Raw genomic sequence first — 13403 nt, forward strand, 5'->3', positions numbered from 1 at the left:
AATATTTATATACTACAAGATGTATATATGCACCACTCTTTCAACCAAAATGCTTTGATCCGCTGCTTGCTCAGGGAAGTCTACCAAGGAAAGGGAAGCCAATTCAAAATTCTTAAAAAGTTGTTTTTAAAGAGAAGACAATTATATAACTCATTCCCACAAAGTGCTTCTTTATTCTAAGACAAGCAAAACTACTGTTATATTTCAACTTTTATTACAGCTAGAATACTAGTTTCCAGTTGATCAAATGAATGACACAGTAGTTGTACTCAGTTTACAAGATCGGCTTCTTGCAAAGTCAATGTATCCAGCACATGTATACCCATTTCATAGGACAGAAAGCGTGACCTAACAATTTACAGGTATTATAGAGGTTTATAATGCTTTTATCTTTGCTTTGCTGACATATCTTTGGCTGCATCTTTGATTTAATTAATGTGCAGCTCTTGGTTGGGTTGATAACCTCCAAGGGCAACATTAGGGAGATAAATATATTCTGCGGTACACTGATCTCCTTTTAGTATGGCCAAACTTGGCAAATAAGACACGTGATGCCTAATTAAATACAAATTTCAGATAAACAATGGATAATGCAATAGCAGGGACAGACTTACACTAAAAACATATTTGCTGTTTGACATTCAAATTTAACTTTGGGTCCGGTATTTTATCTGCCTACGCTATCTTCTTTGTGACCCATCTTCCAGACTGAACTACACAGAAAGGCAAGTGTACCTGGTCAGGCCTCTGGAAACCGTGTTAGGATTTTAGTTGGGCAGGCAGACTCTTCATGACCTGCTCCTAGCCCACCTACCTCACCAGCTCTGTGCCCTGTGAAACACACCCTCAAGCCAACCCCAAGAAACAGGCCCTCGCTTCCCAACAGCCTCCAGGTGAGCTGTCCTCCAGCCTCCTCCACCTCCAGGCTCATCATGGGGCAAAGCCCACTTAGGCAAAAGCCACCTGCTATGTGATGATGGGACTGGGTCCTGCCTGTGGGTTCGGAAAGCCCATCCCACCCTCTACAGCCTCTTGCTCCTCTGCAATGACTGTGCCTTCACCTGGGGGTCTCCCCAGAGACTAGTGAGAGTCATAGGGCAGGAGGCACCTTAGGCTCATCTCCCTGTGACCAGCAACCAGCACAGTGCCTGGCCCACGCCAGGGATGCGATGTTCGCTGGCTGTGCTGGCAGAATACACTTGCATCAGATGAGACAGAAGTGGACAGGTGTTAGTCACTCTCCTGTGTGTGCTCCAGCTGCCCTGGGGCAGCACCCCAGTCTCTGTCTTCTCATCATCACCTCAGCCTGACCCCAGACAGAACCGACCAGCAGCAGGCTCTTCAGTCACCAGCCTCGAAGGAGAGTCTCGAGGGCGAAGTGGCACTAAAACTGCTGAGCCACACTGGTTTGATTTTATTTGTGGAAATGTGCAGAACCACATTGCTTCCTTTCACCTGCTTTTATGTTTCTGAATGGAAGCCAAACTGTGTTCCTTGGGTGTGTAAACATCCTTAACAACCAAACAAAAGGAGCCTGAGAAAATTTAGATGGGGAAAGTGAAGAGCTGGAATCCCTCCCTGGAAGCACAGAAATGACTTAATGCTTATTTTTTAAGCTCTAGGATTTTAGTTAAGGGCACGTCCATTATTGAATTCCCCATTCCGGCTCCCGGTGGCAACCAAGCTGGCAATCTGGATCAGCTTTCTCAGGACACTGTGGTCCTTTCTCCACGGAGACAGTTCACCTGAATGACAACGAGCGCTGGTCCCTTCCCCAGGAGGGGCCGCAGCTGATTCATTAAGTGATGAATTCTGCTGAACTTACGGAAACCCACCTGACTGACAGCAGCACAACTGGGCTGCTGTTGCTACGGCTGCTACCACCAGAGCTCCAGAGCACGGCAACAAGAACGCAGCGCGGGGCTGCCTTGAGCAGCAAACGCCTCCCCGCCCCCACTCAAGAAGTGACACCGGCAAGAGACTACAGACAGCCTGGCTTTCCTAAAATGCCAACGCTCGCATTTCCCTACTCCCCTTCAATTGTTTTTAAAATGTTTTAAATACACCAAACGGATGGGTGTATTTAATGTGGAAGGAAAACACTTTTTAAAAAAAAAACTGTACAACTGTCCACTGGGACCACAGTGCAGAAATAAAAGAAATCTTCATCTTGCAATTTCTGATTGTTTTATGTTCACTAAGGTTTCTCAGTTTCACAGCTGGAAACCTCAAACTCCTGCTGCCAGCATGCCAAATTACAAATACTCAAATTTATAAAGAAAAAGTTCTGAGCAGAATACACGTTGAAGACACTGCTTTATTTTCCAGGAACAGACAAGAACTATGAGTTTAAGAAGTACTGCTTCCCCCAAAGCAAACTATTGCGTGCATCTGCGTTTCTTTCTATCCTACCTGTTGTACTCTTCCTTTGTGACTCAAGTGCTTTGGCTTCCAATGGCTAGTGGAATTCTTCCAAATGTCACCTGTTTACCATAAGCAACGATTTGAAAACTTGTTTTCAAAACTGCACTTAAATACAGTAATTTTAGATCATCTAAAACTTTTGGTTTTTATATTCCAAATATTGTTGATGGCATGACAATTCTGGGGGTTCCTGTCCGACTTTGTTTTACTGCCTGAGATCGCACGGATGAATACCGCAGGCAGGTGAAGAGGGTTGCCTATTCTCCCAAGCGAACCTGAAAACGGAAGCAGAGCCGCTTCACTCGGGTCTTTCAGGACTGACCAGCAGGGGGCGCGCGCACTCTGCGGAAAAAGCAGGATGGCGTTCACTGCAACGGACGCTTAAGGAAGCTAGCCTCAGAGTTCACAGCCCCGGAAACTGTTCTAATTTCTGATAAAGAATCACTAATACAACCTCAACTTTAAAAATTTCATCCTACACATTTTGTGACATGAGAATTTCATCCAGATGTAGCCAAACAATTAAGAATTTGAAACCAAAAAATTGGTAACACAATTGTACATAAATTCCAGTGGGCCAACTGGACACACATTTGGGGACTGAGTATCAACAGGGGGCTGCCAGCGTCACTTTTCTACCTAAAGGAGTCAGGTCTCGAAAGCTGAAAACACAGCGTTGTATCTGTCAATTTGGGGATTAGCTGCTTTGTGCAAACACAAACACCTGATTTGTTCTTGGAATCAGAACTGAACGCGCTGGAGGCAGTACAAAAATCTGACAGTGAGAGCCAACGTTAACAAACACCGCTTCCGGATCTCAGAAACCTGGGTCCAGAGTCCCACTTTTTTGGGAAGTGGAGGCTTTGGGCTCAACACTTGTGGTAACTGGCCCAGCTTCCTCCAGGGAGGACCTTGGCCATCTGACTCTAGCGGGAGGGCTTCCTGCTGCTGCAATTCTGAAACTAAAGGCAGGATGCTGCTCGGGTGCGCAGGGAGGTCACGCGTTAAAGAGCGTCCACTACCCAAAGAACAGGCCTCTCTGAGCACTCAGAGGACGCGGTTCCCACACGCACACAACAGACGGCCCCGGGGAAATGCTCTGCAAAGTGAGCTTTAACAAACTGAGTCAAACCATAAATTACATTTATATTGTTTCCTTTCCATTTAACAAATGTGCCCATCAGCACACTACACAGATGCAGAGGTGAAGGGGGGAACGCAGCCTCATCTTGTGTGCTGCACGGGAGACACACATTCTTTAAAGGTTGACTATAATACACATCTTGGAAACTAAATATCTAAAATGTTTTAGGAAAGCCTTTAAAACTTCCTAAGTACCTGTTTTCTAAATAGGCAGTCAATGCTGAAGCAGCAGGGAGTTAAGAACTGACTAGCTGGTTATTCAATGCATAACTAAGCAACCCAGGGAAGTTCTAACTCCCTGGGAACCTGAGGCTGCTCTTCGCTATCCGAGACTGACACGTTTCCACCTGTGGAGTGTCACGCAGTATATGTACAAGGAGAGCGAGATTGCGGCTGTGTGGACACAAGGACAGAAGGCCTCCCCCACCTCCACCCTGCAATGCATCAGGGGCGCCCAGCAGCTGGTCCACAGCCACCTCCCCTCTACATCTTTTCAGGAGTGAAAAGCTGAGCTGAGAATGCAAGAGGAAGAGATGGAAGTGGCTGCAGAAAAACAGAACACCCGGAGGACCCAAGCTGGGGGCTGAGGGAAGTCTCTCTTCCTCCCTCTGCAGCAGCGGCTGCCTTCTGTACCTGGGAGGTGGCTCCTAGAGCGACTGGGAAAGAAATGTTTGACTTAAACTTACTGAGCTCTGCTCTGCTCTTCCCGTAATCCTGCCTTCTCTAGGCCTTTTCATTATTTTCCCCACTAAAAGCCAAATCCCCTTCCTAAATTTTAGACTCAACATTCTCCAACAGCCATCCACTTAGCCAGTCCGTCCTGCAGCATCACAGGTTCCCAGGGGGAGCAGCCCACTCAGGCAGGCAGGAAGCACTTCAGTCGCTCTTCCCAAAGCACCCATGGCTCCTCCTCCACCAGGCTGGGGATACCACGGCCAACAAGATGGGATCCCGGCCTCCCGGCACGTCATGCTAGCCAGGAGGGCCAACAGGAGGCAAACACAGACCACAAAGTGTCCCCTGCCTGGCAAATCCGGGTGCCAGGAGGATGCACAGCAGGGGATCCCCCCCCCACTCCTGGGCAGGAGGCGGCCTGAAGGGTGAGCGGATACAAGGATGAAAGGGGTTGGGGAAAGAGGGAGTGAGATGGGGAAGGTGGAGGGCAGGGGTGGGGAGAGCTGAGACCAGAAAAGGGCAAGTGTGGTCTCACAAATCCCGGGAAAGGGCCTTGCCCATGAGGGACAAGGAGGCAACGGCCTCCAACGGAGGTTCTGGCCACAAGAACTCTGTGCACTTGGCAATTCTTATTTTTATTTATTTTTTTATTTATTTATTTGAGGCGAAGTCTCGCTCTTGTCACCCAGGCTGGAGGGCAGTGGTGCAATCTCAGCTCACTGCAAGCTCCGCTTCCAGGGTTCAAGTGATTCTCCTGCCTTAGCCTCCCGAGTAGCTGGGACTACAGGCATGCGCGCTACCAGGCTCGGCTAATTTTTCTATCTTTAGTAGAGACGGGGTTTCACCACGTCGGCCAGGCTGGTCTCAAATTCCTGACCTCAAGTGATCCACCTGCCTCGGCCTCCCAAAGTGCTGGGATTACAGGCGTGAGCCACCACGGCCAGCAATTCTTTCTTAGGATCAGGCCTAGATCTTAGGATCTTTCTTAGGTAACCCAAGCCTGGCCCACACCCAGCACCAATTCTAGTTTCTGGACGAGCAAGGCCACAGGCCTAGTCCGTAGGGACCCCAATGAAGTTTGGTGGTGACCTCCCTCTTTGTGGGCTCTCTCTTTAGCCAGGGCAGGGGTATTCTCCCAGGGTGTATGGGGGGGCCACACCCAGAAGAGGGCGGGCACATGAGTGGGCCAGTCCTGCCAAGCGGCTCACTGCTCTCAGGAGCCAGCCTCCAGCACTCTCCCGCAGACCACTGTCATCAAGGGCACATGGCAAGTGCCAGGGCAAAGAGCAAATGGTCCCAAAGCCAGCAGCCCATATATGCCCAGCTTGGTGCTGGGCACTCTACGGATACCACTGCTTTCGGTACTCACAACCGCCCTGCGTGCGGATATTATTACTGCTATAGCATCAACAGTGCACCCGAGGCTTGAGGAACTTGCCTGGAATGACATGCAGGTGGCAAAGCCAGCATCCAATCCCCTAACCCCACCTGTCTGGGTCCAAAGCCAGTGCTTTCAGCCTGAGCCTGACCCCTCCTATTAAGGCCTGACTGTGTTCCCAGGTGGGGAGATCCCTGAGCCTGACCCTTCTCACTGTAATTGAGCTGTGTCCCAGGTGGTTGTCCCCCAAGCTGACCCCTCCTACCATGACCCAGCTGTGTCCCAGGTGGGTGATCCAGCAATCTGGCAGGGCCTTGATCTTCTATGGTGAGACTGACAGCTGCCACCTATCAAAGTATGAACTGCAAGCTCTTCCCTCCCCCTCTGCACCCACTGTCCACCATGTGTTTTCTGCTGAGTCTAGGTTAAACATCAGCAAGGTTTCTTAACAATGGGAAGAAACCCTTGCAGGTTTAAGTTGGCAAAAGAGTTACGTGGTCTGTCTGATGTCCCCATTTCCTGTGGGATGGGGCAAGAGGGGGCACAGCTAGAGGGTGTGCGCTCAGCTCCTCTCGCCACCAAGCAGGGAGCTCAGATCAAGGTGCTCCTGAGCTGAGTCCCTGGCCTGTTCTGTGAGAAAGCTGCAGCTTTTCAGTGCCAACTGCCACCGTGAAAGGCAGTAGCCCTGGAAGCAGGTCTGTCTGTGGAAGTGTCCAGTCTCCAGCTGGGAAGTGAGCTTAGGTGTCGCCTGGGGCCCAGGGGCTCAGTCTGAGATCTGTCGGGGGGCAGCAAACCAAACGCAGCTCAGTGGCCATTTATGGAAAAGGAAGAGGATCCCAGGTACAGCAGGATGGGGGAAGCAGAGTGGGCGGCGGGGTTTGGGCTTGGCAAAGAAAAGCAAAACAGAAGGAAGAAAGAGGAAGAGGAGGCCGCGTGAAGGTGGGTGGCCCCATGGGAGCCCTGGCAGGGTACCCCCAGTGCAGGGTGACTTGGCCAGGTCAAGAGAGTCAAAAATAGGTCTGTGAGTCAGAAAGGAAGATCCAAGTCCCCTGAGAAGTAAAGCTGCCCCTCTGGGTGGGGCAGAATGACGCAGGTGAATTCTGCACGGGGGTGGAGCTATGGTTGAAGGCAAAGGGCAGGCCCAGCCAGCACCTCACTTGCAAGGGCCCATTGGATGGGGCAGAGATGGTGCCTCTGTGCCCCTGCTCTGCTGCCCGGGACTGGTGTGGCCCATGATCATTTCTGAGCCACTGTCACTAAGAAAGTAAACTCCGTGGCTTTGCAGTTGGCCATCAGGTGGGATTCTCCCTTATGTTTCAGGGTAACACAGGGCTTCTCCCCTCACTGTCCACCCGAGAACAGCATGAGCAGGTTCAGGCCCTGGGATCAAATCACGCATCTTCCTAGAGCTGTCAGGGTTGTGGGAGTCTGGTAGTCACATCTGTGTCCAGCCCTTTTCTGGTAATGTCCCAGATGCCAGTCCCCTGGTACTCGGATCTCAAATCTAAGACGACAGTCTCCTAGCATGCAGGTAGATGAATGTCTTTGGTGATAAAGATGAGCACAGGCAGGTACATTAGCACCACATGGGCTGGCGGGCTTGTGATCATGGCCTTACTAAGAGAAAACGCTAAAATGCCGCCTCCCAAGCTGCCCTCCGGAGCCACCTCCTCCCCCATGCCAACTCCTCCTGCCGACTCCCCCATGCCAGCAAGTGGCAATCCTGCCAGTCCTGCACCTCAGGCTGAAAACTCTGGGGTCATCTGCACACTCCTCCACACCCCACGTCTGGCCTTGCAGTGCCCCTGTGGCTCTCCCTCAATGCACATCAGCGTTTGCCCACTTCTCCCACCTGCTCTGCTGCACCAGCCCCCAGCACCTGCCTCCATGCCTCCCCCACTCTTTCTCAGGACAGCAGCCCGAGTTTGAGTCAGGCCAAATCACCTCTCTGCTCAGAGCCCTCTCTGAATAAAAGCCCAAATGTGACCACGACCTTCCTCTCTCCCTTCCTGACCAACACTCTCCACACCAGCCACTGTACCTCCTCACTCCCCAAACCCACCAGGCACACGCCAGCCTCAGGGCCTTTGCACCTGCTCTTCCACTGCCTAGAATCGACTTCCCCAGGCACCCAATGGCGTGATCCCCGCTTTCCTTCATGTCTCTCTTCAAAAGTCACTTGTCCTTGATCACGCTGTCTAAACGCAAAACCCCTCCCCCTGCTCCTGTAAGTCGGAGCCCCTTTCTTTGCTTACTTATTTTTCCTTTTGAACATGTATCACTATCTAATGTATTTGTTACTTGTTTATCTTGTTACTATTGGATTTCTCCCAACCAGAATATAAGAATCATGAGGGATGTTCTTGGTCTCTTGTTCACTGCTGTGCCACCATCACCTATACATGTGGTAGGCACTATGCAGATATTTGATGGAATGAATGTAAAAGCAAAATGTTGATTGTACAGCTACTAAGAATGAAAGATCACCTGACTACTCGGGAACACAATCTGTTGCTGCAGTGGTGACCTGGTTGGCTCAGACATCACAAAGCCTGAAACTATAGAAACAACGATCAAAAAAGTCTAGGAGCCTCAAAATGCCAACAAGGAAATTCAACATGTTTATGTTTTAAAGCATAAACCTTCCTAGATGCGAGAGATGTAAATAAAGGGTAACCCTGAACCATGTTAGGTATCGCACAGAGGGGACTGAAATGAAAGACTTGGGCCCACTGGTGTTAAGAGTCTGGAAAACACAAGAACGGAACACCTTGGTGACCCGGCGACAATATCCCCAGGAAACAGCTAGCTCCCTCCCCTAGGGCTGCGGGACAAGAAAGGGAGAGGGGGCATATCCAATCTGGATGGAGAAGAAGGTCGGGTGGGAGAGTGAGTGTGCGAGGAAAGGGGCAAGAGGACAGAAGCTGGGCAAGTCCTGAGGTCAGCCCGGTCCGACCTCACCCAAACAGAAGGCCAGGAGAGTGCGCTAGTGAGCAGTGTGCCTCCACCCCAGGCAGGGGTTGACATATCCCTGCAGATGTGTCACCATGACACATACAAGGCCCAGGGATGGCCTCCAAGCACCACTCCACAGTGTGTGTGTGCAGAGAGAGAAAAAGCACATTCTCCCCCACTGCAGTACTCAAGGGACCAAGAAAAGGGCTCAGCATCCCTTTAACTGCTAGCAGATTCAAAGCTGCAAGTGGGGCCAAGGCTCCCACACCCTCCAAGGGTGTGCAGACACTTCCAAGAGTCACCAGCCCACTGCCAGCAGAAGCTCAGAAATCCAGATTTCCTCACAAATCTCTTAAATGGAACTAGAGAATGCAAATCTAACCCGTCCCAGAAACAGTTCAATCCATGTAAACTGGGGAATGTGATAGGGAATGATGCAGAGAAAAGCTGGCATTGCAGCACAGCAAAGCACACACATCTGGCTGCCTTTTGTGTTTATAGTTTGTATATCCAGATAATCTTTTTATGCAAATAATAAATCTGCATGGAAATAAGGTGCAATCTGCTTTTACATTACTGGGATATATTTTACTTGGCAAACAATTTCCCTGGACTTAAAAGGATCAAAGAAAGGGAAAGGACTTCCCTGGCGCTGCACAACAAAACTCAGGTGGTGCTGGGCAGGGACCAACTAACTGCCCCTCAGAAAACCAAGGACTAGAATGAAGGCAGGGCTTATGGTCCCGGTTCTGGTCCCAGGCTCCCCTCTTCACCCCCTCCAGGGTGTGCCAGACTGTCCCCAGCAGAGAGAGCAGCTCCAACAGTTCCACGGTGTGCTGTTAGAAAGTCCTTTACACCCAGCCGCTGGACCTCACACTCACCGCCCACCAGCCCTGCCACCATCATTCTGACCCCTATTTCTGATTTCTGTTCCCCTTGAGGTACTTGGAGGTAGCTATCATATCCCTTCAGAGCGTTTTCTCCACGGTAAGTGTTCGCGTCTTCAACCTTTCTTCACTCTTTTGAGCCACTCTTGCGTGTCCACACAGCTTGTGACCGCGTAACAGACCCAGCACAACTAGGGCGACAGCAAAAGAGGCGGAGCCAGGGTGTGTGCAGGGCACGCCCCTCCCTCCTGCTCCAGGTGAGGTATTTCCACCAGCGTGGATGCAACTGAAACCACGCCCTCTTTCCACCGTCTGGCCCAACCCCAGCCAGAAGCAGCTGATGCGTTGGTAACAATGACAACTGGCATTTATGGAGAACCTGCTCTTGTTAGACCCTCTACCATGCCTTTCAGTCCTCACAAACGTCAGAGACCACAAGCACAAAGTTACAGGTGGGGAGCCCCACGGGGATCCCGCTCCAACCAGCCTGCCAGGGGTCACGGAGCTCAGACGCCTGACCACAGTGAAGCTCAGGGACTCCAGTGTATTTAAGCCTCGTTCCAGGAAAGGTCATTGAATAAACCGCTGTTCCTTCACGATGCTTTCCTGATTTGGGCATTGATTTGTTAAATTTAAAATATCATAACAAACAGCAAATCCAAGGAAAACTGCTTCGATGCTTGAAATAACACCCAACTGTCTGGAGAACAGCTATAAATGTGAGGCTCTGGGGAGCAGAGGGAGGTCTGAAAGGCGGGCCTTCTAGCTCAGGGCCCCAACTCGCTGGCTGTGGGAGCCCTTCCAAAAGATGTGTCATGAGAACTAAGCTAATTATCCACGTAATTCTCACACTGGGGTTGGGGCCATCGCCAGGGGAAAGCACAGGTTATCTCAAGACCGCAGCCAGACAGGAGGCTGGGGAGACTTGGACGGGCCACCCTCTGCTTCAGTAACTTGGCCCCAAGCTTTCAGGAGGTCTCTGCTCAGAGGAGGACTGCAGAAAAGAAGGCTGCTGGGCCACTGTCCCAATGTTCCGAGCTACAGGTGGTCACACATGGAGGGGGTGGGACCTGCTCGGAAGTCCTCCAGTCTTCCCACCCCTTCTCCCCTCCCGGCCCTCCCAGGCGGCCCCTCTCCCCGGCCTGCCCCCTCCACCCCGCAATTCTTCCCGTCTCAACTCCAGTCCCTCTCTCTTGCGTCCTCCCGGCTTCCACCCCCTCAGCCTGGCCTCCAAAAGAAAGATCGGGCAGAGCGGTAGGAAAAGGGAAGCCACCGCGGTTTCTGAAAACAAGAATTCCCGCGAGCCAGGACGGTCACAAGGCCGGGGAGGAGGCGGCGCAGCTGATCAAACGCGAATGGGGACCAGCCCTGGCGGGGGTGCGGGGGGGCCCTGGCTGTCCGCGGCAGCCGCGGGCGGGGCGGCCCCTCCGAGGAGGGACGGAAGGGCTGCGTGGCACCTCGCGCTCGAAGACCAGGGGCGCGCCCTCCGCGGGGAGAACTCGGGGCGGCGGCCAGACCCGACGCGACCCCCGGCTCGGACCCTGCAGTTAACTGCTCCCAGACGCTTTCCCAGTGCGCCCGCCCGCCGGCCCTCGGGAGGTACCGGGCAGGGGGCTAGGGCCGGGCCGACCCTGTGAGCCGCTCAGCCCCGGGCGCCCCCGCCGTCCTCGGAAGTGACTCGTCCTCAGGGAGAGTCCGGCGCCCGCCCTGCCGGCCTCGGCCCCTTTCCCGCCCCATTTGGCTCCTCCGCCGGGGGCGCCCCCAGGCTGGGCAGGCTGGCTCCCCGTCCCCCTAACCCCGCCGCCCGGGCACCCCTCGTCTGCGGGCGCGGGGTCCAAGTGTCCCCTGTCCGGGGCGGGCAGGAAGGAGAAGTCGCAATCTCGGTTGAAGTCTCTTCCCCGCCTCCTTCGTGCACTTCAAGGCTGCCTCGGCCCCGCGCCCCTCCCGCGTCCCCGGCCCCGCACCTTGCCGCAGCGGCCCCTGCGCCAGCTCGGACCGGTCCTCGGGAAAGGCGTCGCGCAGGCGCTGCCACAGGCGGCCCAGGTCCGCCAGGCTGCGGTGCAGGTAGAGCACGCTGCGGTCCGACCACTCCGTGCGGATCTCGAAGAACTCCTCTTCGTCGCCGCGCCGGCTGACGATGAGCCTGCGGATGCCGTTCACCCAGCAGCCGCGCACGAACATGTTCACGAGCGACGTGCCCTCAAACACCGCCGAGGCCATGTCGCACGCATGCCCCCGCCAAGGGCTCCCCAGCCCCGCCGCCCGCCCGCCCGCAGGAGGCGCGCCCCGGCCGGGGTCGTCCCGGGTCTGTCCGTGGCCGGGGTCGTCCGGGGCGCGTCCGGGGCCGGGGTCGTCCGGAGTCGGCCCGGCACTCCAGGAGGCTGCGTACGGCCCGCGTTCGGGGCAGCGGGGCGGCGCGGCGGCGAGTGGCTCGGGCCGGCCGGGCGCGGCTTTATAAGGCGCTTCCCATCGCGGGCGGCGCGGTAGTCGACGTCGAGGCTAGGCCGCGTCCGCCTCCCGCCCGCCTCCCGCGGAACGGGCGCCGCGGGCCGCTCTGGAAAGGAAGAGGTCCGGCTGGCCGCGCCCCCGCCGCCTCCGCAGAGACCGCGTTGCTGCGGCCACGGGAACCCCCGGAGCCGGGAGCCGGGCCGAGTCCCAAGCGCTCGCCCCCGCCTCGCGCCCCCCGCGCCTCCTCCCTCGCGGCCCCGGAGCCGCAGGTCGGTGACTGGACCAGCCGGGAAGGGAGGCGGGGCGGGCCCTGCTTGCCAGGCGCTCGGCGCAGACTTTTTTCTCTTTCCGTTTCGCGATCCTCGGGACCTCCCAGGGCTAGGAGCTGCGCGCCCCACCCGGCCCGCGAGGGGATGGCAGCTACCGGGGGTCCGGAGGCGGGGCTGCGAGTGTCGGGGCGGGGGGCGCGGGCCGGGTCGAGCACCGCCCCGACCCGCCCCGACGAGGGCCCAGGCCAGTCCGGCCCGCCCCGGGTTCCCTCCGTGCCTCAGGTCCCCTCCGTGCCCCGCGTCCTCCCGCGCATTCCGGTCATGCCTCAGCCGCGCCAAGGCCTGGGACACGGCCGGACAGACCGCGGGGCAGCCCTCGGAGAAGTGGGAAGAGGAGAGAAAACAGTGGCGAAAAGAAGGTCTCCTGGGAAGGAGCGCCCTGGGAAGCTGGACGCGGTGGGTGCTCTTGAGGGGCCTCAGGAGTGGACTTGGGGAAACCGCCCGCCCTGAAAACTGACTCAGCGGCGCGTTACTGAGGCCGTTCCTAGTTGGAAGAGAATTAATAGCACTTGTTTGAGAATTACAAGTTAGTTCCAGAAATGAATCGAGTGACCTCACAGCCTGTAGGCAGGGGTGGGAGAGCCAGGGTGAGCCCCTCACCTCACCCCGCCCCCGCCCCGGCAGCGCTCTGGAAAGCCTCAAAGCCCAGCGCTGCGCGGAAATGTTAGAGGCCCAAGGCAGGTGGCCTGTCTGGACTCAGACCCGACCCAGATGTCCCCCCAGGTCCCTACCACTCAGTCCCACCTGCCTCGACTCAGTCCCGACCCAGATGACCACCCCCCTCCCCCCCCACCCACCACGACCAGCTTTTATTCCGACTGCGCCAGTGACTTGCAGATAGCATAGCTTCAAATTTCCTCACCTGGTCTGGGGCGGTGAACAGGTCAAGATGGAGAGTGTCAAGAGAGACTTTTGCTTTGTCTATGATGTTTTTATATACACTTGCTAATTAAATGAACGCATATGTTTCCTGTGTAATTTTGTATAGGGGAATAGGGGCCGTGGGAACTGGAAGTAAACAGCCAGTGTGCCAGCAGCTCTTGACTCTAGGTGGTGGGAATAAGTGCCGTTGTAACCACAGTACCAGCCCAAACGGGGCTTACTCTGTTTGTAACAATGTTGAGTTACCTTGCAGGTATAACAGAGCCAAAAACTCTCAAGTCA

The 13403-nt window shown here is 54.7% G+C and overlaps 1 protein-coding gene across 1 annotated transcript in view; it reads right to left on the reverse strand.

Annotated features, from left to right (window-relative positions):
* The window catches only part of PXDC1 (PX domain containing 1), a 29497-nt gene extending 17236 nt beyond the window's left edge, over positions 1-12261 (reverse strand). The window contains exon 1 of the mRNA XM_003806702.7: positions 11427-12261. Coding sequence (XP_003806750.1) covers positions 11427-11682 — 256 coding nt within the window. The 5' untranslated portion in view covers positions 11683-12261. The remainder of the gene's footprint in view (positions 1-11426) is intronic.
* Between the last annotated feature and the right edge of the window lie 1142 nt (positions 12262-13403).

The sequence above is a fragment of the Pan paniscus genome, chromosome 5, assembly GCF_029289425.2.
Source record: "Pan paniscus chromosome 5, NHGRI_mPanPan1-v2.0_pri, whole genome shotgun sequence".
NCBI lineage: Eukaryota > Metazoa > Chordata > Mammalia > Primates > Hominidae > Pan > Pan paniscus.